The following is a 27,357-nucleotide window of genomic DNA, read 5'->3' as shown; positions in this document are numbered from 1 at the left end:
ATGCGAACGTGAAAAACAAATTTTAAAGATAGAGAAAAAAATCTTGATTAACTTCTTCATTTTCGTCAAAGTCAGAAGGGAAACAGTCGACTCTCTGGTTGTCGATCTTCGCTTCTTCAATATTGCTCCATCTATCGATGCTTTTCATGTCTCGATAGCTCGATTAATGCCTCCGTCGATGGTCCTTTGAATTTAATTTGCTCAAGAAATGCTCTCCGGTATAGCTTGGTATCAGGAAGATAATATGTTTAATCGAGTCTTTCACTTCCTCGATGATCTCTTTGATATTGACAACAAGAGGGTAGTTGTCCATAAAACATCTTAAATTTAAAAAAAATATTGAACTTTCGTACATGATGTCATCACAAGAAAGAAGTACTATTGAACAACATGCCCAAGCTACTTAACTTTAATCAGCAAACAAATAAATAGCACAACATGCAGCACAACTATAATCCCAAGCAGCACACTTTGTCAGATAAACGTATTTCCTAACTGGTTGTATAACCAATCCGCCTCGTTGTCACAACTTGATCTACAACTCCTGTGAACTGGAAAAAGCGCACTTTTTTCTGTTGTATAACTTGCCAGAAAAAGATGCAAGTTATCAGAGTAAGTTGTACAAATGTATTTGACAACACTGTGCCATCTAACAAGAGATTCAACGAAAAAAAGGGGCGTGGTTTACGGCTGTGCTGTCAAATCAAAGCGCACACTGGAAAGGAAAGTTAGATTGAAAACAGCTATCTAACCGTCGACTAACTTACATGTAAACAAACGTTTCTTATTAGAATTTTAGTCAACGACGAAGCTAATTAAAAAAGTACGCTTGTTTCTGCAAGATTCTTTTAAAATAATTCGAAATTGAATTTAAAAAAAAGAAAAACAATCATGGCGCGCATGTGATTAGTGTGAAATTCCCTGCATGGAGAACTTTTAAATTTTCCTTTTTTGATGAACTTCCTCTGTCCCAAGATTGGATCCGATGACTTCGACGATTTGTTGTTATCTCCACGGCAGGTCCAGGCGCGCTTCCACATCTCTCCACGGGGCTTCATAGTAAACAAGCTGGCCCAAGCGTCAATAAGAAGGCTGCTGTCTGTTTTGTTAGCTAAAAAACTCAACTCCAACGAAGGCTGTCATTGGAATTGAAGTTATATAAGTTTGTTTCAAATCAGTTTTTATAACTCCACTATATAACTTTGTTATAACAAACCGTTTCAACTGTCATTTCGATTACCGTACCACGGAGTAATATTGAAAATCGGTATGATTTTGATTTGTTGTTTTCTCTATCATAAACTCTATAAGCTGATAATTTTTGTAGCTTTTACCAGCGATATGTTCACAAATGAATCGGTCAACAATCAAAACTATTGCCATCTTCAATACATAAACATTTTTGAAACTCTAAATTCCTCATGTACAAATTTACACCACCTAACAACACGCATTGTCAAGTTGAATATGTATGTTGAGCATCAGTTATATAATCTATTCTCCGATAACATTTGTGTCACAAAGCGAGAAAACCTAAGGTTATTTAAAGAATGGTTGGCCACGCCCATTTTTTAGAAGATGCCGTCACAAGACAATGTTAGATAAGCAGTGAAACAAACAGTGCAATATTGTTTTTATTCAACAAACTGTTTTCGAGTAAAACATTGCAGATGAGGAAACAGCATCTTGGCATATCAGCATTTTGACGTTCAATTACAGCTCATAAAAAGTGTTTTCGAGTGAAATAAAGTGATAAATAGCTCAATAGGAAGTGAGCAAGTAAGTTTTTATCAAAAGTGTTCCAAAATAAATTGTTTTAATAGTGAAAATCAGCAAATTGGATGGAGTTAGGAGCGAGTACATATTGCCTATGTTGTGTGTAAAAGTTGGACAAGAGTGAAGTTGACTGTGTTTTAACACTTGTATAGCACACATCTCATGAGTTACATAAGTCAGTTATACAAGTAGTGAAACAAACTGATATGTAACTAACGTTGACATTTTTTCTCGTATGTTCATCCAAAACAGCTGTCTAACTATTATTCAACAGTCGACAAGTTGTGAGTGCTACTTGGGATGATACCCAATCCCGATACCTCACTCCAATAATCGACATTTTCCATATCTAACATTTTCAAAATATCTTCCCCACTCGTATAAAAACATTCACCCCCTCACTGCACCCAACATCTGTCCGATTGTTTCCGTACAGGGCCTGTCCGATCGCCTTAAAAGCATACCCAAACGGAGAAGTGTACACCAGCGGCTTAAGCGCCACACTCAACTCATCAAACCGGATGAAGAACCCTCCAAAGAGCAACATCGGCAGCAGCGAACTCGGCATCAAAAACGTTCCAATTTCAATCGAAAACACACACCCACTGCAGATTCCGTAGATCTGTGCGAACCACCCCATCAGCAGGACCACGAGCCCGTAGCCAACGGCGCGTTCCAGTTCCGCCGGTTGACCGGTTAGGAAGTAACCAATCGCGAAGAAGCAACAGTTGCCCGCCATCATGGGGATAAAGTCGGCGAAAAGTTTGGAGCAGTAGTAGGCCGCGACCGAGTAGCAGTTGGCACGGTACTCGCGCAGGAAGACCGACGCTTCGGTTGGGACTGTGAAGTGAGAGGGGATGGTCAGTGGTTGCTTTGATCGAAGCGTGAGGTACGCGTGGACTTACAGCTCAGGATTACGGCGACGGAATTGACGAAAACTACGTTGGCCAGACTGAGGTTGATGAAGGCGGTGTTGGAGATGATGTTGGATGCGTCTTTTCCGATATCGCGGTAGATTAATCCCATGAACAGGCTGAAGATTATAAGGCCAATGAATCGTAGCACGGACAGGGAAAAGTTCCGAACGGTTCCCAGCGTGGTGCGTCGTGTTAGGGTGATTAATTGGTTGAACGCTGACGTGGGATACTGTCTACCTTTGGGACGGTTTTGCTCGCTTGGCAACAGTGCTAGTGGTTTATCCTTGTTCACGGATTCCATTTGGTACATTAGTTGGTATATCTTACTCTTGTCTGGGTTTCTCGTTGAAGCTAGTTTGACGACTACGAAAAAAGAAGGTTACTAGCTGCTGAAAACGCTACCGAAAAAGCTTACCAAAGTCCGCTCGATTGTAATACTGCGGACAGATGAGTCCCACGGACTCAAACCATGGGATCAAATCGTGCAGACTACCACTGTACATGCACTTTCCATCGGACAGAACGTACAGATCGTCAAACAACTCCAGCAGATCCGAGCTTGGCTGATGAATCACACTGATCACGCAACGATCTTGCTTCGTCAACTCCTTCAAGTACGAAACCATCTGATACGAAGATTCGCTGTCCAGCCCGCTGGTAGGTTCATCAAACAGCATGATCTTCGGGTTCGATATCAAGTCCTGTCCGATCGAGAGTCGCTTCCGCTCACCACCGGAAAGCAGTCGAGCTTGGGTGTTGATGCATTTCTGGAGTGCGAGAACGGAGATGATATCCTGAACGATCTTCTGCTTCTTCGTTGAAGATGATCGAGTGCGTAGATCGACGGCATATTCCAGGGTTTCTCGAACGGTAAGATTCGGAAGCAATGCGACTTCTTGTGTGTTGTAGGTCACCAGTCTGCGATATTGCTGCTGATCCTGAATCTCATTGTTGATCAAGATTGTTCCGTGAACACCTTTTGCTCTGAAATCACGAGTGATCATACCAAGTGATGATCGGTTAACGTCCCCTTACCTTAATCCGCTCAAAGCATTCAACAAGCTTGATTTCCCAGCACCGGATGGTCCGATGATGGCCGTAAGCCTCCCAGAACGAAACGTTCCCGAGATATTGTCCAAAATCGGCTTCACTCGAGATGCGGAATACGTTAGACCATTAAACGAAAGCTGAGTCTCTTTGGATACCAGAGGGAACGTTACGTCCAAAGTCTTGCTAGGCTGCATTCTGGTTGGGCATCACTTAACAACTGGTTTCACTCAGCTGCTAACCTACTTGCTAAGAATCTTATCAGCTGTACAATGCAAACCCTTGTTACGTTTGTATCAAACTGCACCACTGATAAGGAAGCTGCAATCAGCAAATCGTTTGCCATTCTGAACTGTCATCAAACGGTGAAAACAAACGAGATTTATTTAAAAAAGAAATTCTTTACTTTCCAAAACAGCCTCATCCTAAATTATGTACAAAAAAACTGATATAAAATGCATATTCACCTTAAACCTAACCCTCTCCCCCTCACTGATTCCTCCTGATCTTCCACGCCAAACTGCCAAACAGCACCACGTGCATCGCCACGATCCACACCCCCAACCCTGCCACATCCATCACAAACGTATTCTCGACCATGTCGAAGCTCTCCAGAAACTTGGACACCTTGCCAAAGTAGCAAAACGACTCCGCACACGGCAGATTCTCCCGCCCAAAGCCATAGATGGCCTGCATGGCGCCCTCGAAGCTGTACCGGAAGTAGCCCAAGTACGTGAACGGCACCAGAAAGTCAAACATCTCCCGGAAGCGCACGAAAAAGCCGCAAAACATCAGCATCGGGATGAGCGAGCAGGGCACGCAGAACACGCTGAGCTGGAAGAGGGAAAACAAACTTTAAAATTAGTGTAAAAGTTGCGGTTTATGGAATTACCTCTAGTGGCAGTGAACTTCCGGCGAGCAGACCGGTCAGCTGGGCGATCCAGGCCGTCAGCATGCACATGCCCCACAGCATCACCATGCGGTCCAGCTCGAGCGGTTGGGACGTCATGTAGTAGGCGCTGGCCAGGAAGAGCGTTGGGCCGAGAAGCTGTTGAGGTGCGAAACGGGGTTTCTTTGATTGAATGTGACTTTACTTGATGATTATTTTACTTGAAATTTAGCAAGGCCTTGGAGCCGGTCGCTTAAAAAAGTCAGAGTTGAAGCTGATGGAAATTGATGTTGGGGTTGAATTTGGAGATGGTGAAATCAGGTCTTTGTGGAAAGCTGAATATAAACTCAATATCAACAAATCTTGAGGAGCCAGTTTAGATCTAAAGCTTGAGTTTTAAAATTATTACCCGACTACACAATATTGATTTTGATTAAGTTCATCTATTCTTATGATATTTTAATAAAATGATTATTTTGCAGTTTAAAACATATTTATTCCTCTTATTAATTTTCCTACAGGGCCCTGTTGTTGCATTAGGGTATAAACTCGAGTGACCCACTCCTTGTTAAAAATGTTTGTTTTCTACAAATTGTGATTAATTTTGATTTTTTTTTTAATTGACATATTTTAAATTTCATCTGAATCCAAGTACCTAGCCTATGCAAGATGCAATTTTTTTATGTTGAAAGTGTTTTTCAATGTGAGTTGAGTTGAAGCCAACTTCATTAAAAATCATTTTGTTGGTATCGATGAATCGATAAATATAAGGGGAACACCATTTAATTCCAGCGTGCCTATAATGTTGCCTTATCAACAATTTGAAATTCAATTACAGTTCATTAAAAGCTTTTCAACTGAAATCGAGTGACAAATAACTCAATAAGAAGTGAGCAAGCAAGTTTCTATCAAAAGTTTTGGAAAATTAGTTGTTTAAATAATGAAAATCAGCAAATTTTATGAAGTTAGGAGCGAGTGCTTAACCTGCCAAACAGACGAGAATTTCCCCTAATCAGAACTTGGTTGAAATGAAGAGTAACATTCGGTGTTCATTATACAGAGCAAACCCATTATCAAACAATATAAAAAAATTCAAAAAAAATATTTTTTTGATTTTTTTCTTGACAGTAAAAAATCTATTTTTTTTGCAACTGCATAATTTTTGATATTCTTTTTTTTTAATACGGGACGATGCCAACAATTTTGATTTGCCTTTATTCGAAATTTTACAATATTTTAAAATACTTTTATACTGATTCAATCATGCAAAACATTATTCTCGACGCAGAAAAATGTTTTTTAAATTGTTTTAAGTTAATTGCAGATAATTTTTCATACAGTGTTTCAAGTTTTCTGAAATTTTTGCCCACTTCTTCTACGAGTTAATAATGAAAAGGGTGATATAAACTTTTAAAAATATCAGCAACGACTTATGATTTGAATCGTTTTTATTACAAATAATTCAAGGTCCCGCCCGTGTGGATCAATCGGACCGCGCACTGGACTCACAATCCAGAGGTCGCCGGTTCGAATCCCGCGGCGGGCGCTCTAAAATTCTTTGTGTAAATATGGGTATTCGGCGCCGTCGCTCCGTGCCATACTTTCATACACTTAGGAGCCCAGGGCGGCGAAGTCCTTGTAGATAAAAAGGAAGACACTAGTGGTTGGTACTAGCAATGGTGGCCGACAGCTATAAAGTCAACTTCGTTTTTTAATTCAAGGCGTAATAAATATCTTTACACCGTTAAAGAAAACGCAAAATCAGCAATTGAAAAATCAGTTTTTACATAACCTATTTTTAGAAGCCACATTTATAACTCTTTCAAATTTCAAAATTTAAAAAATAAAAAATAAAATTTTATTAGCGGTTTGAAGTTTTATATTTTTGTTTACTGTAAAAAAAAACCCAGAAGGAAAATGGCAAAATTCTTCTCTTTACAAACAACCCAAAAATAGTACTAGAGGTTTCGTAACTCAGTAACTCAATTTTAAGCATTTATTTTTACTCAAGATAAAAATTTCAATTGAAATAAAATTTAGCATGATTGGAATCGCATTTCACCCCCCTCATTTTTGATATAATGTAAAAGTTACATATTTCAACTGTTCCGAAAACCAACATGAAGTGAATTTACTCGTTTAAATGATTTTGAATATTTCAATGAATTTAATTTTTTTTTAGTTTAAAGTTAGGATTAGTTGTTAAAGTGATTTTTTTCTTTTTTACCCAAATGTATTCTATTCAATGCAATAATGTAAAACAATTTGAAGTAAATAAATTAAATGTGATCAGTTAATAATAAAACGAAAAATACAACAAAGATGAAGAGCATTAAGCCATACCACTTAGCATGTAAAAGAAATGTAATTATTATAAGAAAGTTCAATAAAGACATATTTAATTAAAAAAAAACATGAGGTGAAATCGAATTTCCAATTGAAAAGACTTCTGCATTAATATTAAAAAGTTTAACTTTTAAGAGTTACAGTCGCTTAATGTTTGATTTTGATGAAAAAAACAATCCAAGGTATGTTTTTGTTTAATTAAAACACAAAGCTGCGAAAATTTCAATTATGTTATAGTTATCAATCTGTGAACTTTTTTAAAATTAATGTAGAGTACTTTTTGACAGGAAATTCCCTTCACATACAACAAATCATTATAAAACTTTTTGCGGGTTTAAAAAAAATCGACGGAATTTCTTCACATATACTTCTCTACGGCTCTAAAATGCCTTAAACGTAAAAAATCTAAAAACTTAAATACAGGTTTGGGAATCGAACTTGAAAGGAAAACAAAGTGTTTAAAAAATAAAAAATTGTCTTTGTCAATACAGTGCAATCCCGTTTTTTGCAACACGACGTGATTATTATGTTGCCAACATCGGAAAATCTCAAAAGTGTATTGTTAAGAAAAAACTACTAATATTTGTGTGAGATCATAAACATCGTTAACCCTTTGTAATTACGGTTTTGGTTTACGAGAATATTCATAAATCACGTCATGACGGAAATAAAAAAAAATTGCCTTCCGAAAAAAAATTGATGAATGATAAATTATATTATTTGCATTAAAAATAATTCTATTTTGAGAAACAACAAATAAATGTTTGTTTCGAAAGTATAACAAGACCAAAAATATTGAATTAATTTGGTTGTTGCCAAAATCAGGAATAGTTGAAGAAACTTTTGCTAAAATCAAATGTTGCCACAAACGGGATGGCAATGTACCTACAACTAAACACTTAAAATTGATCAGAAATCATTCCCAAAAGTCAGATTTTTGCATATTTGCATACTATTTTTGTATGAAGAGCTGCCAAATTTGTATGGAAACATGTATGAACGAACCAACTGGACTGATTCTTAGCGAAGATACACAAAATTTTCACTTTGTACAATTTCAATGGGATTTTCCAAATGATAGATTTTTTTTTATCAATATTTAATAATTGCAGTATGATTTGAATGCGTTTATTCTTCATAATTGCATTAAACTGTGCATAAAAAATGAGCTGGCATGTTTAGCTGCAGTGATTATTTTTGTTTGCTTTTTTAAGTACAGTTTTGCGATGTTGTCCCGTCATGCAGCATTTTCATTTCGGGGGAAGTACAAGTATAATAAGTTCTAGTTGTAATGTCAAATACTCAAAAACTTCATTTATTAAAAAAATACTTTATCTTTTAGATTTTCGGCAAGAGGGCTTGTTTTATCTATATAAAATTGTATGTTATAATTTCAACTCTAATAAAAAATATACTTTAATAAACCACCGATAATCTTCCAAAGATTAAGTCAATTCTAATGTTGTTTAAATTTAAAGTTTAAAAGTAGGACTTTGTTAAATGGTAATAAGCTTTTACTTACCAGAAATGGAAAATCGGACACCAACTTTGAGAAAAAGTACGCCTTCAACGAGTACCAATTGTTCTTTTGCTCCCTCAGAAATACCGCCGTTTCAAGTGGAACTAAAATAAAGTAATTTTTAATAAGATAATACATCACTCAAAGAATCACAATACACTCACAAGTCATCACCAGTGGCATCGAGTTGGAGAAGAACACAAAAATAAGAAAGAAAAACAGGCACGATGCATTGCTAAGCACTTTCGCCCCATCGTTTCCCACATCCCAGAACACGACCCCGATGAGCAGTCCCACAAAGAGATGGGTCATGATTCGCATCTTCATCAGCTGCATATCCCGAAAGGTGCACAGGGTTGTCCGCTTGGTTAGCGTTACAAACTGACTCCACTGGGACACCGGGTATTGGCGCGAGTGATCCACCCTAATTTGGGAAGCCGGTTGATAGCTGCTGTCGGAGGAAGATTCACTCGGGAGAAGCATCGCGTCCTTTTCCTCACTGCTGGGGGAATTGTTCACCAGCGTGATTTGCTGGGGTTCTTTCTCCGGGGTTTCGCTGGCTTTCTCGATCAGGTTGAGGACGTTGCCTTCGTGTTTTAGGCTGGCCACTTCCAGTGCGAAATCCGCCCGGTTGTAGTAGTTTGGACAATCGAATCCACAGGCCTTGAAGGTGGGCACGAGGTCGTCCAGCGGTCCCTTGTAGACGCACTTGCCCTCGGAAAGGATCATCAGGTCGTCAAACATCTGCAGGATGCTCGAACTGGGCTGATGAATCACACAAACCACGCACCGTCCGCTGAGCGCCAACTCCTTGAGATGTGCGACGACCTGCATCGCGGCAATGATGTCCAACCCGCTGGTCGGTTCGTCAAAGAACAAAATCTTCGGATTCGAGATCAACTCCAGTCCGATAGAGAGCCGCTTCTTTTCCCCGCCGGAGATCGTCCCGACCAGGTTGTGGACACACTTCTGAAGTCCCAACAGCTTCACGATGTCGTTGGAGATCTTCGACTTGACCATCAACGAAACCTCCTTCGGTAGCTTCAACTCCGCCGCAAAGTCCAAACTCTCCAGGACGGTGATGTTCTCCAGCATGCTGACATCCTGGGACGTGTAAGTGACCTCGCGGCGATACTTTTGCGGTTTAATGGGTTGCCCGTTGACCAGCAGCTTGCCGCTCATTTTGGACGTCCTGCAAACAAAAGAAACGATCAATCATCAACCAAGTCGTCATTATCTCCCTCCCACTAATCTACTCACTTGAACCCACTCAGTACGTTCAACAGGGTGGACTTTCCTGCACCCGAAGGTCCCATGATGCCGGCCAACCTGCCCGACCGAAAGCTTCCGGAAATGTCGTGCAGCAGCTGCTTAGTTTTGCCATTGGTTCCACGAACCTGGTACGATATCTGCTGGAAGCTCAAGCACGTAGTCCCAATGTCCTTTTGGCCTCCCACATCGATGGAAATTGCGGTGTCGGTTCCCATTGTGGTCTAAGTGTGTATCGGTTACGATTAAATCGAATTTGTTATTTAAGTGCAACTGTTTTGCCTTGTAGAAATTCTAGACAGCTACTGCATCGTTGTGTTAGAATTTACGGAAGCGCTTATCATCACGTTTTGAATCTGTAAATAAACGATGCTATAATATTGTTGCTTACATTGACGACGTGGGGTAATTTTTACTCATGGGGATGAGAATAATTTCAATTTTTAGTTAGTGACCATCCATAAACCACGTGGACATTTTAAGGGGGGGGGGGTATGGCGATTGTCCACGCTCCATACAAAAAAGTTTTTTTTGTATGAACAATTGTCCACGAAGGGGGGGGCGGTTGAGATTCTCAAAAAAGTGTCCACGTGGTTTGTGGATGGTCCCTTGTCTGCAATGAAAATCTTGAATCTTAAATGTAATCTTATGGTTTTTGACATAAAAGGGTGTGTTTTCTTTACCGTCAGTGGGGGTGACATTGGATCTGAGAGGTGAGATTGGGTCCAAATAATTTTTTACGGTTTTTTCCATTTCTCAGGATCTTCTCAATGGTACTTAATTCTGTTAAAAGGGTTGTGTAGGGAACATCTTAAGATTATTTAGCTGACAAAATCTCGTTTCTATAACAAATTCTGTCATTTTGGCAGCTGTCAAAAGTTGAGGTACGTTTTTCGCCAATAATTACCGCACTAAAAATCAACTCTTTGATATTTTTGTTGAATATTTGATCGCCTTTTAAATAATTTTTGTTCAATATGTTGGATTTAATGGATAAAACTTGAATTTCAAAATTTTAAATCATTTTAGTGTAGTTTATGGGTCATACGATTTTTTTTATTTGAAAAGGTTACTTTTTTTGTTTTTTTTTGTTTCGTCGATCGTGTCTGCCGCGGGTGGCAGTGAACGGCCATGATCGACACAACCAACTTTTTCAAAACTGTTTTTCTTAAAAACGCGATAACTCGCGATGTTTACAAGTAAACCCCTTATGTTTATAAATATTTTTTTTTTGTAATTGTCTGTTCTATAACTTTGTAGAACATTGTTACACTCTAAAAAAATATCTTACAAAGTTAGAAAAACACAAAATTATGAAATTCAAAATGTAGTTCTAAATGAAAAAATAAAAACCCTTCTTGATTAATGAAGATTCTAAAAGAACATTAAATCTCTCTTAAAATTACATGTTCTAAAATGTTTTACGGTTGAGTAACAAAAAAAGGGAAAATTTTAAAAACTTTTTTAAGTGTTTTTTTTTGGATGAAAAATAGTTTTGCCTTCCTCACCTTACTGAGGAAAGGCTATAAAATCACTCGAAAATTAACTTATTAATATGACCTCGTAGACTAACCTTCACGTTATACATATCGACTCAGAATCATGTTCTGAGCAAATGTCTGTGTGGATGTGTGTAGGTGGGTGGACAAAAAAATTGTTACTTGATTATCTCCGGACTGGATGAACGGATTTTGACCGTATTAGTCTCATTCGATCCGTCTTGGGGTCCCAAAGGTCTCTATTTAAAATCATCAATTTTAGTTAAGTACTTCAAGAATTATGCTAAAAAACGATTTTGGCGTATGTCCGGATGATTGTAAAAAGGGTGTTTTTTGCAAGAAACCTATCATGTTATACATTTTCAGAAAGGTATTAAAAAGACCTTTCCAATGAACCCAAAACACTGAAGATCTGACAAACCTATCAAAAGTTATTAGCACTTAAGTGTTATTTATACACTTTTTGGAGGCCGGATTTCAGATATTGTGATAGAAATATTGTCTAAATCTTCCATGCGAACTATCGTTGAATAGGTTTTTTATCATACTTTGCCGATATTGAAGGTCTGCGAACCCTATCAAAAGAAATGAGTAATCAAGTCGATTTGTTAAACATGTTAAGGGGAAATGTTGCTATTTTTACTGAATGTATTGACTTTATGAATGTGAGGAAGGCACCAACCACCTAAAGGTGGATTAAGTAACGTTTTTTGTTGAAAAATAGGCGTCCAATTTTACATAAAAGTCCCTTTGACACCACATTTCAATCTCATCACCAAATGCTGCCAGTTATTGAAAAACATGTCTTCTTTCGCATGTTCATAAATGGAATGGTCGTACCAACCCTCCGCCATGAGATATCAAAAAACGGACCTAGGATTCATGCTCAGGGACAAAAGTTACCCCTTAGAACAAAGATTCACGCAAATCGGAGAAAAAAAATAAAAAAAACATTAAAATCTTTATTTGTAATTTTATTCCAAGCACCCTCCACTCCTTCAATTTTTTTTTCAAAAGATCAGGGGGCAAAAATTTTTGTTTTGACTTATTGGTCAAATAAAACTTTAAAACACTTTGATCAGTAAAAAATAAAATCGATTGTTAACAATTCAGAACACATTGCATAACGTTCATTTATAAAGTATATTGCATTTTTTGATACTCCTCGCTAAAAAATTTTGAAAATTGAAAAAAAAACAATTATGTTATCTTTCAAAGACTGATCGCAACGTCCAGTGATTCGAAATAACTAGTAGGGTTAGTAAAAAAAATCACCTATAAAAGATATTATAAGAAAAATATGCCATGAAAAACATTTATGTTAAAAATTCGCAGCTGATTAATAAACGGCATGAAAGTGATAAACTTTGTTAAAAAAAAGTAAAATAAACACACCATTAAAAGATTTTTTTTTGTTTTTAACAAATTCATACAATATAAAACATTTGAGAATTGAAATAAAGTTATGCATAAACAATTGAATTCTTTGTAGCTCAATGGAAATTTCCTTACATGATGAGAATCTTTGTTCAATAAATTGTTTATTATTGAATTTTTCATTGTTCCAGGTACACATAAAAAAATATCAAAAATACATGTTTCAAATCAAATATTGAAATGAAACGCAACATGATGTGCTTATTAAATACCGTTTACACTAATGAATAAATCACAATTTTCGGGGTAACTTATCAGTTTTTTTCTCGATGTATGTAGCAGTAATTTATTCATATCTGAAACGTAGATTATATCATGAGAATTGAACGGAAGCTTGTAAGCTGTGCTCAGTAATTAAATTATACATTTTGAGAACACGAGGTTTGTTAAATGACAGGCAGTGTCTTTATAGCCTGTTTGTTTATCGGTCGTTATTAAATAACGTGTTAGTTAAGCATATCATAACTTAAATCATGTAGACAAATTTCTTAAATTATATTTCCAATAACAACTTAAGGTGATTCGTTACTTCACAGTCCATGCATTTATTAAAATTGAAGTGATGAATTTGAAATTTCCACAAAATTTATGAATAAAACGAGTGAAAATGCAACAATTTTGATAAACAATCAAACTTTTCCAAGTCATTTCGATAATGCAAATTTGATTAAAGATGGTTAGAAATCTCAAGGTTCATCACGGAGTGGAATAAAATTGCTTTGCGACTTGCATCGGAAGCTGTTGAAAGCGCATACCCACAATTAGAGTTCCGACTCTATTGTGAAAATAGCACCGCTTGTAAGCTGTGCTAAACGATGAAATTATACATGATGCAAGGGCTGGTTGCGTGTTTTGCTAACTGAATTTGTTTTTGCATAAACAGTTAAAACAAATGTATATTTTAAAGGTGTAAAATTTGATGTTGTGACCTTATTTGTGATGTAATTTCACATTGATTTCAGTTTCAAAGATATAATTACGCATTAAAAACAATTTATCAATTTCAAGATGCAATATTAATTTATTTTTACTGTGTTTTTCCATTTAACTCTCTATTTTTGTACCGGTATTTAATGGCCTTATAGAATTTCACACTCAATATTTATTTTACCTGACAATCTAACAAGCTTGATGTGGGAAGTTGTTCAATATTTTATGAATATGGGCACACGTCACGACAAGTTAAGGGAAACCCCAAAATTAGATTTCATTCTATGCACGTCAATCCAACATGGAGGTTGCAATCTTGTCACACAATCCAGAATCGATTATCGATCAAACCTGATCGATATGCAATTCAAAGTAGATCAAAACCCCCAATCAGTTTAAATTTGTCGCACCACACTTGAAGCAAACAAAACAGGCTCGATGATAAAGCTATACTAACGAAACCTTTTTTTATTCGCAACTTCACTGCTGGAGAGTCTACTAGAAGTTCTCCACCAGATAGTCCCGGACTTGGCATCCCATTAGCAAAGGTCAACCTCAATCGTGAAGGAAAGAAAAAATGTAATCATCACACTCACTCTAGACTCTGATTCGCTGACACACGTGTGCGACGGGGAGGGTGCCAGTCTGTACTTAAGGTGAAGCTACTTTAAACGGTATGCAAAAACACATCACTTTAGTGCTGATCTTTCACTTTGGAGCCACTACGGTCAAGGTTACCCAGATTAAGGCGCTGCAGTAATTATAACGTTACGCGAACTTTACACACACACGCAATATGCAAACTGAAACAAAGTCACTTGACTTAAGGTGCAGCTGCGATGTAACCCGGCTGTTGATTCTTATCTATCCTGAGAGTGTTTGATAACAGCGCACAATCTATCATGCAAGTATCGACACTCGCCACACTGATAAAAGAGCAATCCAAGGTTTCTCATTAGAAATGACTAAATCGCAATAGACAGTAATTATCCGCCAGGGAAACAAAAATCGAAACAACTTAAGCCGTGCTAACAAAGCCAACTTTAAACACACCCTTTAAGCTCGTGACCACTTGAGGATCCGGGGGAGAAATTTCCTTCAACGCAGCTCACTAACTTAATCAACGAACGCGACTTGACGACTCGGCGACTCATTGAACACTTCTACTACGGAGCGCGCTCGGCAAAGCACTACGGGACAAGACTCGCTGCCAGACATGTGTCCAGAGATTCCCAGTGTGAGAATGAGAGCGAGAGTGCTAGTATGCAAGTAGATTAATTGGATTCAATTTAGCGGTCGTCGAGACGACCGCTTCTTTTCATCAATGTGTGACACGAAAATCTTAACAATGTTAGTGAAAGCGTGAATGAATAGCTTGACGGTGTGCGTTAAGTCGCTTCTGTTTTTGTTTTGAGTATACTAAAGATAGTAAACTTTCGACTTGCAGGTGCTTGTGAGAAAGTCATGTAAATTAAATTCAAGCACTTCTTAAAACTAACTTTAAAGTTTAACAAACACTTCTTCTAAAAACATCCCCGTTCGTCTCAGAGGTCATTCAACTTCTAACACACAAGCGAGATAACCACTCCAGCGGAAGCTGCAGATTTTCGAAGAGAAAGCATGAAACGCAAGAAATCAACAACACAAAAGCTTCACGCTGCGCGCGCGAGCCATTCTTGTGTTGGTGTTGGCCCGCGAGTATGGATCAAAACAGGCCGCGATTTTATATTCTCGATTTCATTGGTAGGTTTTCAAACGAGCACTTACAATGAACTCACTTTCATGAGCAATGAACTCCCATGCATGTAAACAGGAATCAGGGAGCAGGAAATAGGACGCGAATGTAAAGAAAATGAAGGAATTTGACGATAAATGGGAGAGAATTGAGCGAAAAGAGACCGGAAATGGAAATTTTTCCTTCAATTCTCTCTTGTTTTGCACAAACGATGAACGTTCTGACCGAACGGTGAACGTTTTGACCGAACGATGATCATTTTGCTTCGTGCATGTTTGAAAAGATCTGAGTGAAAAAGATAATACGCGCGGTGGTTTGCGTTTTGTTTTGTTGTTAGTAGCACAGAGAGGGAGAGGCAAAGCGTCGAAGTAGGCGTCTCTCTGGGAATGCAAGCTAGAGAAATTGGGAGAGTGAATGGACTGTAACTTAACTAGCGGAGCTAACTAGATTAAAAGAGGCATTGTGGGTTAAAAAAGTTTAACAACAGGTAAAAATCAACAGAATTTATTCTTTAAATATTTAAAAGTTTGAGTGTTTGAGTGTTCATTATAATAAATCAAATGAAATCAGTCATGTGTCTTAACAAACACTTATTCAGAAACATCAGATAACTTTGAAACGCAAGATAATATCTGAAAAATGTTCATATTATCATGTAAAAATACACTGAATGTTTTATTAACAAAATTGAATACTCTGAGTGAAAACCTTAATTTCAAGTCAAGTGAAAAATTTTAAACTCAGAGTACTTCATAAGAATAAGCTTATTTTGATGATGTTTATTTATCTATCCTAATAAATTCTGGATACACAGTAAACAATAGATGAAATTCGGAAGATTGAAAATTTGGTTGCTTGAATATTACCACTTTTTTGAGTAATTCTATCTAAAATAATGTATAGAAATGTGAAATTCAACCGAAACTGATGAAAAAATTTACCTGTTCCTGATGTAAAATTCCACATATTTCGCACAAAAACTGTCACTATCTTTTTATGTTGTTTTTCTATGTTTTTCTATAAAAGTTTTTTTCTTAAATTTTTTTGTGTAAACATTAAAAAATCTGTGTTTTAAGAAAAAAAATTGATCGATTCAGTGTCTCCGGCAAAGTTGTAATTTTTTTTTTTTTTTTAGCATTTGGTGATTAGACTTCAATTCCTGAGATGATAAGAGGCTTTTTCGAGTTTAGATTTTGCAAAAAAGGGTTTTTGTTAATGTCAATAATTTTGATACGCCTTAAATCAAACCTACCTTAATAACTTTTCGGAGCCCTGGTAAAATAATATTTTTCTGAAAAAAAAAGAATGAAAATAACATAAATTTTTATTTAAATTCTACATGCTTATTTGTTAGACCAGCCCACTAGATTGTTTAAAGATTTTTTATGAAAAATGTACAAGATTGCCGAAAAAAGCCATATAAAAAAAGTTTTTAGAGTTTTGATCGAATTCAGAATTGTTTCTACTTAGACCGATGCAACTATTTTTAGAAGTTTATGTCTTTCTGCAAAAAAAAAAAAAAAAAATGACGGTGCAGGATTTTAACAAAACTATGAGCATAGAAACCCACCCTTAAATCGCATGTTTCTAAATTTTGAAAATTAATCGATGGTAAATAATGCAAAATATTATAAAATAAACAGAGAATCAAAAGACTCATTTCATTACAAATCTCAATTTTAAAGACACAATGTTGTACCTTTAAACAATCAGAAATAATTTTTTTTTTAATTTTTGATACAACCCTTAAGGTGCAGTTAGCAAATGAATTAAAACTTTTTATTCAAGGAAATATTATGAGGATCAGAAACGGAAATGGAACAAAAATCAGGAAAATAACTTTTTCAGCTTACGTGAACTATTAAAACAATAAAGACAGAAAAAAATAGAAAACTAGACCAAAAAATTCAATAATATTTATCAGGAAAAAAATAAAGTAATTTTTGAATGACAAAAAAGCAAAACAAATCCAGAAAAAGTGCAGCTGCTGGGACCAACAATATTAAGAGAAAGGATATTAAGATAAAAAAAGGAAATGAGTTATGCAGGACGCTTTTCAGAAGTTAAAAGATAAATGACCCATATATTGAGATGGCATATTCAATGACAGCTCTTCACTGAAAGTTGACTATTTCAAAAAACCATAAACAGATAAGCAATAATTTATTTAAATTTAAAACAAAAATATAAAAAAAGATAAAAATAAGAAAAATCCTGTTTGAAAGTCTGGTAAAATATATTGACCAAATGTCATATCTGCAACAAAATTCAGCTGCCTGATTTTTTTTAATGGAAGCAAAAAAAGTCACAGTATAAAACTTTAAAATTAAGATTAGAAACTTTTAAAGTTTTTTTTTTATAATGTGTTGACAAAAATCACCAAAATAATTTCAAACTTGTGATTCATGATACCTGGAGTTTTAATGAAATATTATTTTAGGACAATTTAGAAAACACATTTGTTGGTAATAAAAAACAATTAGAATGAATTTTAAAAAATCAACGTGATAAAATAAAATAAATTGTTTAGAAATCTTGTCATTCTCCATTTAATTTCTTTTGTCTAGAATTCCATGTTTTCAAAGTATTTTTATTAAGTTGGGTTTGAATTTATTTCAAATAGGCTGGTACAAATTTTAATTAAAGTTTTTGTTTCAACCCCCCCCCCCCTTCAAGTTGGCCCAAAAAAATGAAGGATAAAACAATATTTTTTCAACAAACTTCAAAATTTAAGTACAATCAGCTGAAATCGATTTTAATTGCATTTCCCTGCGTTTAGAATCATTTTAAGCATGTTTGGGTTGATTTAAAAATCTTTTGAATTTTTGACAATTTTCGATTTTCGTCAAATCTTTAATTTTTTTAAATTAATGAATGCAAAACAACTGAAATAGTATAAAATGCATTTTAAAACTCTTTTTCTATGCAAATTCTGAAACTATGACTTGTTATTTCAATATTTATATTTTTTAATTTTTTTGACCCCCCTCGGCCTTATACATTTTTGAAAAATGCTTAATGGGTCAAAAGTTACTGTTGGTCCTTGAATAATAAAATATTTCAAAATTACAATATTTCCTTTTTGCAGTCCTAAGACAAATATATTGTAATGTTTCAGAGCTTTTTTTAAATTTGTTTTTTTTTTTGTCAACGAAACTACTGTCAATGTATTTCAAAATGTATTTGTTTGAAAATTCCTAGTTCCATCATTTAAAAACAGATCCCTGCAACAAAGGTTTAGTCCAAACTTCTCTATGGTTACAAAATTGAGTTTTAATAGATAATAATACAATAAAATGTTGTTGAAAAATGTCCCCCAATATTGTGCATTACTCAAATTGGGTTTAAACTGGTTTAAGCAAAATGATAACAACATTGGAACATTTATGACAGCAAATTATGAAAAAATAAAAGCAATGAAATTTTAGATATTTTACACCATTATTTCAGAAAACTGAAACATAATTGGTTTCTGTCTAGAAAAAATTATAATCCAATATTTTGGAATTATGTGATAAGTAAGTAAAAACTCAACATTACTATAAAAAAAACTTTACTTCATCCTCCTTAACCTAACAACAAATGCCACGTACGTCAGCACATACAAAATTCCCACCATCGTCACCAGCGGCCACAAACAGTCCTCGATCCGCTCCGTTTGCACGTCAAACTCCTCCAAAATGACGCTCGGTTTCTTCAGATAGCAATACACTTGATCACATTTCAGACTTCCCCTACCATATCCATACAGCGCCAACAGTGAGCCCTGATTCATGTACCACTGAAATGAAAGGTAACACAGTGGTTTTAGGTACCACGCCAGATTTGACGACGTGATCACGTAGCCGGAAAAGAGGACCGCTACGATGCAAGTGTTGCCGAGGATGAAGTTCCGGGTTTTTGGTCCGAAGCAGACCCCGACCAGCAGTCCAATGCATTGGCCGACGAGGCCTCCAAGCAGGAAGATCACCCAGAGCATGGCGATGCGGTTGAATTCTAGGGGTTGGTTGGTTAGATAGTAGAGGGACGGTAACATCACCGTTGGACACAGAATCTGCATCGGGAGATCGTTGAGCAGTTTGGAGAAGAAGTACGCGTCACGGGAGTACCAGTTGTTGGCAATCTCCTTGATCGAGACGTCCGCTTCTTCGGCGTCTACGGGGGGAAAAGAATTGATTAGTTGTGGTGTTGATCGTGGCTCATTTAGGTCACACTCACAATTGATCACAGCGATTGAGTTGACAAAGTAGACAAAGTTGAACAGCTGGAAGAAGCACCCGATGTTCGCGATCACTTTGGCAGCGTCGTTTCCTATGTTGTAGTGCACCACTCCAAACACAAGTCCTATCGCGATGTAAAAGCCAAACCGTATCCTAAAGTAGAACTCATCTTTGGTACTGGAGATCGCCGATCGTTTGAGCAACACCAAGAACTGATACCAGAACGGAACCTGGTACCGTCGAACCATCCCATCTCCCCGCTGCAGACTGGGACTGGAAGGACCAGCCTCAAACAGTTCCCGCATCTCAGCCGAGGTCTTCGCGATCATCGCCTCTTTAGCCTCTACATCTGCATCCAGCAGCACCTCGATCGCGAAATCCGCCGGGTTGTAGTACTCCGGACATCGGAAACCTCCCTCCTCCAGCGTTCCGATCATCCCTTCAACTGGCCCAGAGTACAAGCACCGTCCCTTCACCAGCAAGAACACGTCGTCAAACAGCTGGAACAAGCTGGACGCCGGTTGGTGGATCGTACAAACGATCGTGCGACCTCCCATCGCGAGGGACTTCAGGTGAGACACAAGTTGCATTGAGGAGGCACTGTCCAGACCACTGGTGGGTTCATCCAGGAGCATTACCGCTGGGTTGGTGATGAGTTCGACGGCCACCGAGAGGCGTTTCTGCTCGCCGCCGGAAATGTTCTTGACCAGAGTGCGGGCGCACGTGTCCAGGCCGAGCAGGGAGAGGATTTCTTTGATCTGGAAGAGAGATAAAAAATAAAACAATTGGCATTTGGAATCAAGGAAATTGTAACAAATGTTTCACAATGTACTTTAAGCAGTTTATAATTGAGTAAAAGTTTTTCATTTGATTTTCATTCCAACTGAAATTACCTGAATATTTTCACAAAAATAAGTTTAAGCGATGAAGCAACTAAAGTTTCAAGTTTAAGCAATATGGGTATCAAAGGATTGAAAATTTCTCTCAGAATCAACTTTTATCAAAAACTAAATTCTTTTACAAAACTCGGTAATTCTAACACAAAATCCGACTAGATTTTTCTGCTATCTAATACTACGTATGATCTAGAATTTCAAATTGATATCGAAAAATAAAAAAAAAATCAGATAATAACATAATATTTCAATACGTTAATATTCTTAAAAATATGCACATGTTTCTAAAAAAAACTCAAATTTTATGATTTTTTAATAAAGTTATCAAATTATCGAAAATTTGAATGGATAACGATTTTCAAAAAAAAACAAAACGTAAATTTTCTAATCGTGTGATGCTAAAAGACTTAAAATCAAAGTGATTGTTTTTTTCAAAAAAGGTAGTTTCGAGATCATTTATGTTTTTTTTCCGAAATTTCCTTTCATTTGGTTCCCATATTACAAAAACAAATGTCCTTTTTCAATCTGTTGTCCCAACGTTGAAAATTTGCAAAAGATCTGAACGTGCCTAACTTGATTAAACCATAAAACAAACATATCAAATTTAAAATAGTATGTGGGTAATTCTCTACAAACTCACACGAAATCGGGAAAAGATGCCCCGACCCCTCTTCGATTTGCGTGAAACTTTGTCCAAAGGGGTAGCTTTTGTCCCTGATCACGAATCCGAGGTCCGATTTTTGATATCTCGTGACGGAGGGGCGGTACGACCCCTTCCATTTTTGAACATGCGAAAAAAGAGGTGTTTTTCAATAATTTGCAGCCTCAAACGGTGATGAGATAGAAATTTGGTGTCAAAGGGACTTTTATGTAAAATTAGGCGCCCGATTTGATAGCGTACTCAGAATTCCGAAAAAACGTATTTTTCATCGAAAAAAAACACTAAAAAAGTTTTAAAAATTCTCCCATTTTCCGTTACTCGACTGTAAAAATTTTTGGAACATGTCATTTTATGGGAAATTTAATGTGCTTTTCGAATCTACATTGACCCAGAAGGGTCATTTTTTCATCTAGAACAAAATTTTTCATTTTAAAATTTCGTGTTTTTTCTAACTTTGCTGGGTTATTTATTAGAGTGTAAAAATTTTCTACAAAGTTGTAGAGCAGACAATTACAAAAATTTTGATATATATACATAATGGGTTTGCTTACAAACATCACGAGTTATCGCGATTTTACAAAAAAAAAGTTTTGAAAAAGTTACTTTTTGCGTTTCTCTTTGTTTCGTCGTCCGTGTCTGTCGCGGGTGACCATGAACGGCCATGATCGATGACGACCAACTTTTTCAAAACTTTTTTTCGTAAAATCGCGATAACTCGTGATGTTTATAAGCAAACCCCTTATGTATATATATCAAAAATTTTGTAATTGTCTGCTCTACAACTTTGTAGAACATTGTTATACTCTAAAAAATAACCCTGCAATGTTAGAAAAAACACGAAATTTTAAAATGAAAAATTTTGTTCTAAATGATAAAAATGACCCTTCTGGGTCAATGTAGATTTGAAAAGTACATTAAATTTCCCATAAAATGACATGTTCCAAATTTTTCACAGTCGAGTAACGGAAAATGGGAGAATTTTTAAAACTTTTATAGTGTTTTTTTCGATGAAAAATACGTTTTTTTCGGAATTCTGAGTACGCCATCAAATCGGGCGCCTAATTTTACATAAAAGTCCCTTGGACACCAAATTTCTATTTCATCACCGTTTCAGGCTGCAAATTATTGAAAAACACCTCTTTTTTCGCATGTTCAAAAATGGAAGGGGTCGTACCGCCCCTCCGTCACGAGATATCAAAAAACGAACCTCGGATTCGTGATCAGGGACAAAATTTACCCCTTTGGACAAAGTTTCACGCAAATCGAAGAGGGGTCGGGGCAACCGCTGTGTGAGTTGGCGGAGAATTACCCATGTAATCAATTGTACAAGTTTTTTCATTGAAAATTTTTATATTCGTCGAAATTTTTTTTGACTGCTGATTTTTTTTTATTTTTGAGTAGCAAAAACTTGAAAGAAAATTTCAATGGCCTAAATTTAAAAAAAAACTGGTATCAAAAATTCGTGAAGATTTATTGAAAATTATTTAATCAAATACCGTAAACTGGGGTGACTTTGAAAGCCCGGGGTAACATTGATAGAAATTTGATTTGGCCACTAATTTTGATACATCCAATGTAACAGTCACATTTATGCATATATGTTCGATAATAAGCTATCCCTTAATGCTTACATAATCAAAATTCTCAAAAATGTTGAGATATTACTTTGACGGGCATTTAAAAAACCTATCAAAGTCTCCCCGGGCTATCAAAGTCACCCCAGTTTACGATACTTGTTAGTGTTTAAACAATTGTAAGTTATAAAGGAGCATTATTTGTCATTTTCTAGATTTTCACAAAAAAAATCTGATAATGTTGTCTGTTATTTCAACATTTCCCAAATTAAATACGGGTCATTCCAGGTCAACTGAGTACACTTTTGGACTCGACCTTCACCGATTTGGACCAAACTTGGAGGGAACGTTCATCTATCGATAGTTAACAGAAATCTCAAGTTTGGTGCTGATTGGACCATCCCTCTATTTTTGAAACCGCCCTCTTTTTTGGCGATTTTCTAAAAAACTTTTTTTTCTTTTAATCATAACTTTGCAACTATTTGAGCAAAAGACTTTCTACAGGTTGCATTTTATAGAAAATTGTCCAAGGAATTCGATAAAAATAAAATTTTAACCTTTAAATGCCCACTAATATTATATTTTAACGTTTTAAGTATAAAAATTCAGTTTTGACCAATTGATTATATTTTTATTTTTTTTATTTTATCGCCATCGTGTTCCCCGGACAATTTTACATAATAATCAATGTAGACATCAAACTAAAATGAACTATTGGCGAGATACAGCGATTTTACTTAAAAAAGTTTGATTTTGCACTGCACTCTGTCCTATGAATTCAAATCCGAAATAAGTTTCTCACATATAAAAACCGAATTATGCGAGATTCATTCCTTTTTGTTGAAAAGTACACCATGAACTTCCGAGTGCTGCGCAAAATCAAACTTTCTTCAGTAAAATCGCTGTATCTCGTCAATAGTTCATTTTAGTATGAAGTCTACATTGATTATTATGTAAAATTGTCCGGGGAACACGATGGCGATAAAATAAAAAAAAATAAAAATATAATCAATTGGTCAAAACTGAATTTTTATACTTAAAACGTTAAAATATAATATTAGTGGGCATTTAAAGGTTAAAATTTTATTTTTATCGAATTCCTTGGACAATTTTCTTTAAAATGCAACCTGTAGAAAGTCTTTTGCTCAAATAGTTGCAAAGTTATGATTAAAAGAAAAAAAAGTTTTTTAGAAAATCGCCAAAAAAGAGGGCGGTGCCAAAAATAGAGGGATGGTCCCATCAGCACCAAACTTGGGATTTCTGTTAACTATCGATAGATGAACGTTCCCTCCAAGTTTGGTCCAAATCGGTGAAGGTCGAGTCCAAAAGTGTACTCAGTTGACCTGGAATGACCCATACGTTTAACTGTGAAACCATTCTTCATAACTATTTTCTCCATACAAGTTTCTATCCAAATTTGATCACTTGCGATACAAGAAAAAGTATATCTTTAAAAGGATTTTGAAATTGATATGAACAGTTTGAAATTAAAAATCAGCCAAATAATTATTTTTTGCAAGCTGCAATAACATAATTTAATTTTTGTTATTGCAATTTTGTGCGAAAAAATACACATTCAGGCGTCAAACCCTTTGTGAGTTAAAAATTTATTATTCATTTTTGGTCAACTGAGTGAAAAAATAAATATGTCCAATTCATTTTTTATCTCAAATTTTTGTCCCCTCCCTCCTCCCTCTCTTCAAAACTAAAAAGGTTTTTGCTAAAAATTTGAATTTTGATCGACAAAAAAAATAGAAAAAAGGTTGTAAAGAATTTTTTATTATTTAATCAATTTCATTCAAATGAAGGTTTTTTAATCTCTTTTAGAAATTTGAAAATTGGGACCATATACTGAAAAAAGGCGTAAAGACCCTATTTTTTCAAAATTTCGCTGATATTTTCTAAATTTGTGACAGCAGCTGTATTATTTGAGTATGTAGAGCATTTTGGGATACTTTTTTGAACTTTAGTCTTCCCTTCCTCGAATTTGACCAGATCTTGAGGACCAAAACAATTATACAATTTTTATTGGGCCAATATGAGATAAAACAAATCTTTGTTTTACTTTTGATGGTAACAGGTGCATCTTTGACTTTATCACAGTTTTTTGGAATTTCTAATATTTCTCAACAATTCCGAACTAAACATGGCATTCATAGAAAAATAAAAAAAATCAAGATTCAAGATTCAAGATTCAAGATTCAAGATTCAAGATTCAAGATTCAAGATTCAAGATTCAAGATTCAAGATTCAAGATTCAAGATTCAAGATTCAAGATTCAAGATTCAAGATTCAAGATTCAAGATTCAAGATTCAAGATTCAAGATTCAAGATTCAAGATTCAAGATTCAAGATTCAAGATTCAAGATTCAAGATTCAAGATTCAAGATTCAAGATTCAAGATTCAAGATTCAAGAATCAAGATTCAAGATTCAAGATTCAAGATTCAAGATTCAAGATTCAAGATTCAAGATTCAAGATTCAAGATTCAAGATTCAAGATTCAAGATTCAAGATTCAAGATTCAAGATTGAAAAACGTTTAAAAACTAACCTTATTCCTCTTCTCCTTCCTCGACGTCCTCCTGCTCATTTTCATATCCACAGCGTACGTCATCGTCCCCCGTACCGTCAAGTAACTCAACAGTGGACAATCCTGCTCCACGTACACACTCCTCGGATCATTCTCTTCGACGGGCTCTCCATTGATGGTAACCTCCCCACTCAACCCCACCATCCCAACCCCAGCCAACACGTTCAACAGGGACGATTTCCCCGCTCCGGATGGCCCCATCAGGGCCACCAACCGGCCATGCTTGAAACGTCCGGAAACGTTGGTCAGGATGTCCTTGCCTGAAATGTTGGACAACAATTTGTGAGTTCAGAAATAACTTCACGCAACTTCAATCTACGAACCATCAACATTGTAGCAAATGTTCTGAAAACGGACCGTCGACGGAACAAAATTGAGCAGTGGCTGCTGACCCTTCGGGGTCAGCTCGATGCCCTCATCGACGGCGGGCATTCCGATGATTGATATCAGTCGTCATCAGCAGCGTGTCGTCGTCTAGAAGGGGCGGCTTTTCGAGAAACACCTGCTAATTGCTACCTTCTCCAGCTAATAATTCATTGCATGTTTTAGCTCGCCGATAAATGCTTTATTGCTAGTTCAGACTTGGAATTGCATAACACATTCAAGTTGAACTATTTCCGTGCACAATAAATTGGTCAAATGTTCTCTACAATGTAATTTTAACAGATCAATCTGTTCTCACTCTCATTTTCCACTTTTCCAAACTAAAAAAAAACCTTAAACTTTGCGTGACTCAACGTAACCCTGGGCCCGCACACTTTCAACCAATTAAACCAAACTCCTTAACTATAAAAACCGCGACTTGAGTTAGCTTTTCCCGCCCCGAACGCGCGCACTCGTGGCCAACTGCGACCGTCTCCGACTCCGCCGATTGATTGACTACTGCGCTGGGGATGTTCAACGTTTAGTCGACTAAGCCAAACTGGCCACTACATGCACTAAGTTCGATTCGTGTGTGTGTGTGTGTTAGTGCATGCAAGTGCAAATGCACCGATCAAGTGGAAAATTGTTTTCACGCGAATTCAAGTGTACGTCGCTCGATCATCATCATGCTGCTGTGAGTGACCCACAGTGGCGGTGAAGTGACGAACCTCGGCGTTTCACCATAAAAACGATGATGATGCACTCAATGACTACTACGATCGGCGCGAAGGGAAAAGGCGCCAAGGAAATTGAGTTGCTTTGTTTTTTATCGAAAACATGTGGAGTATGATCTAGAATGGATGTTGTGTTTGAAAGGTTGTGTTGTGAGACTAACTAACCCACTGATTAATTTGGATCGCACGTGGGTCAGCACGAATTGCATGTGTGAATTTTGTGTTACGTGATACTAACAGGATGGGAAAGTTTGGAGGGAGATAGAAATCTGGATTGTTAATTTAGATAATGTGTGTGATGATGAGAGGCTAATAGCTGTTCATTAACATTTGTGTTATGCAAAGGTCATTTAGAAATTTAACTTTAAGCAATTGTACAAATTTTGAGGCGTTGATTGATGCGAAACCCCACTTCCACTAAAGAAAACACGAATGTGACAGTTTTAGCTAAGCAAGATTGTTATGTCAAGAATGTCTTAAAAATAAAAATTCTTTAGCAAGAAAAATTGCATAAAAAAATGTTATAGAATTGGAATTAACATTGGATGTAAAATAAAATGCATATGTTTTTTCCAGACTTGCCTCAAATTTTATTTTATTTTAAACGTACCCAATATTGATGATCACAGAGTTTTTTTATTTGCAAATTATTAAAACCAAATTGAGCAATTCTCCATCAAATCAATGGTTTTTAATTTTTTGTATTTTTAACTAAAACTTTCCGGGGGGCTTCATAATGATCAAAGAAGCAAAATTTTCATGTTCGTTTTACCCATACAAGTCTCCACACAATTTTGGGAGCCTTCCACACACCAATCTGAATCTTGGGAAGGATTTTTTGATAAATACCAAGTCTGGAACAACGTTGTGGTTTAGACTATTCAGCAAAAAAAAAAAATAGCTACACTCTAAAAAAATACCTGTTTTGAAAATAAAATTTTGATCAATTCAAGT

General features: G+C 36.2%; 3 protein-coding genes across 4 annotated transcripts; all 3 read right to left on the bottom strand.

The window, feature by feature from the left end:
* Positions 1-462: 462 nt before the first annotated feature.
* On the bottom strand, positions 463-3,969 carry LOC120412694 (ATP-binding cassette sub-family G member 1-like). The gene is made up of 4 exons (XM_039573270.2): positions 3,729-3,969; positions 3,109-3,677; positions 2,682-3,056; positions 463-2,616 (listed from the first exon to the last, which is right to left on the bottom strand). Exons 1-4 carry the CDS (start codon positions 3,935-3,937, stop codon positions 2,135-2,137), a joined length of 1,635 nt encoding a protein of 544 aa, XP_039429204.1. The 5' UTR covers positions 3,938-3,969; the 3' UTR covers positions 463-2,134.
* Positions 3,970-4,140: 171 nt separating this feature from the next.
* Positions 4,141-14,837, bottom strand: LOC120412692 (ATP-binding cassette sub-family G member 4-like). 2 transcript variants are annotated; one of them, XM_039573269.2, is made up of 7 exons: positions 14,683-14,827; positions 14,226-14,380; positions 9,755-10,119; positions 8,659-9,686; positions 8,498-8,598; positions 4,633-4,788; positions 4,141-4,574 (listed from the first exon to the last, which is right to left on the bottom strand). In XM_039573269.2, exons 3-7 carry the CDS (start codon positions 9,979-9,981, stop codon positions 4,230-4,232), a joined length of 1,857 nt encoding a protein of 618 aa, XP_039429203.1. In that variant the 5' UTR covers positions 9,982-10,119; positions 14,226-14,380; positions 14,683-14,827; the 3' UTR covers positions 4,141-4,229. The 2 variants fall into 2 exon arrangements, with proteins under 2 accessions (XP_039429203.1, XP_039429202.1); XM_039573268.2 differs by lacking the exon at positions 14,226-14,380 and having other exon boundaries at positions 14,683-14,837.
* A 4,080-nt stretch (positions 14,838-18,917) lies between these two features.
* On the bottom strand, positions 18,918-25,965 carry LOC120412680 (ATP-binding cassette sub-family G member 4-like). Its single transcript, XM_039573255.2, has 4 exons — positions 25,630-25,965; positions 25,268-25,566; positions 19,583-20,342; positions 18,918-19,519 (listed from the first exon to the last, which is right to left on the bottom strand). Exons 1-4 carry the CDS (start codon positions 25,736-25,738, stop codon positions 18,918-18,920), a joined length of 1,770 nt encoding a protein of 589 aa, XP_039429189.1. The 5' UTR covers positions 25,739-25,965.
* Between the last annotated feature and the right edge of the window lie 1,392 nt (positions 25,966-27,357).

This window comes from Culex pipiens, chromosome 2 (genome assembly GCF_016801865.2).
Source record: "Culex pipiens pallens isolate TS chromosome 2, TS_CPP_V2, whole genome shotgun sequence".
In the NCBI taxonomy this organism is placed as follows: domain Eukaryota; kingdom Metazoa; phylum Arthropoda; class Insecta; order Diptera; family Culicidae; genus Culex; species Culex pipiens.
This window is presented reverse-complemented; position numbering and strand designations above follow the sequence as displayed.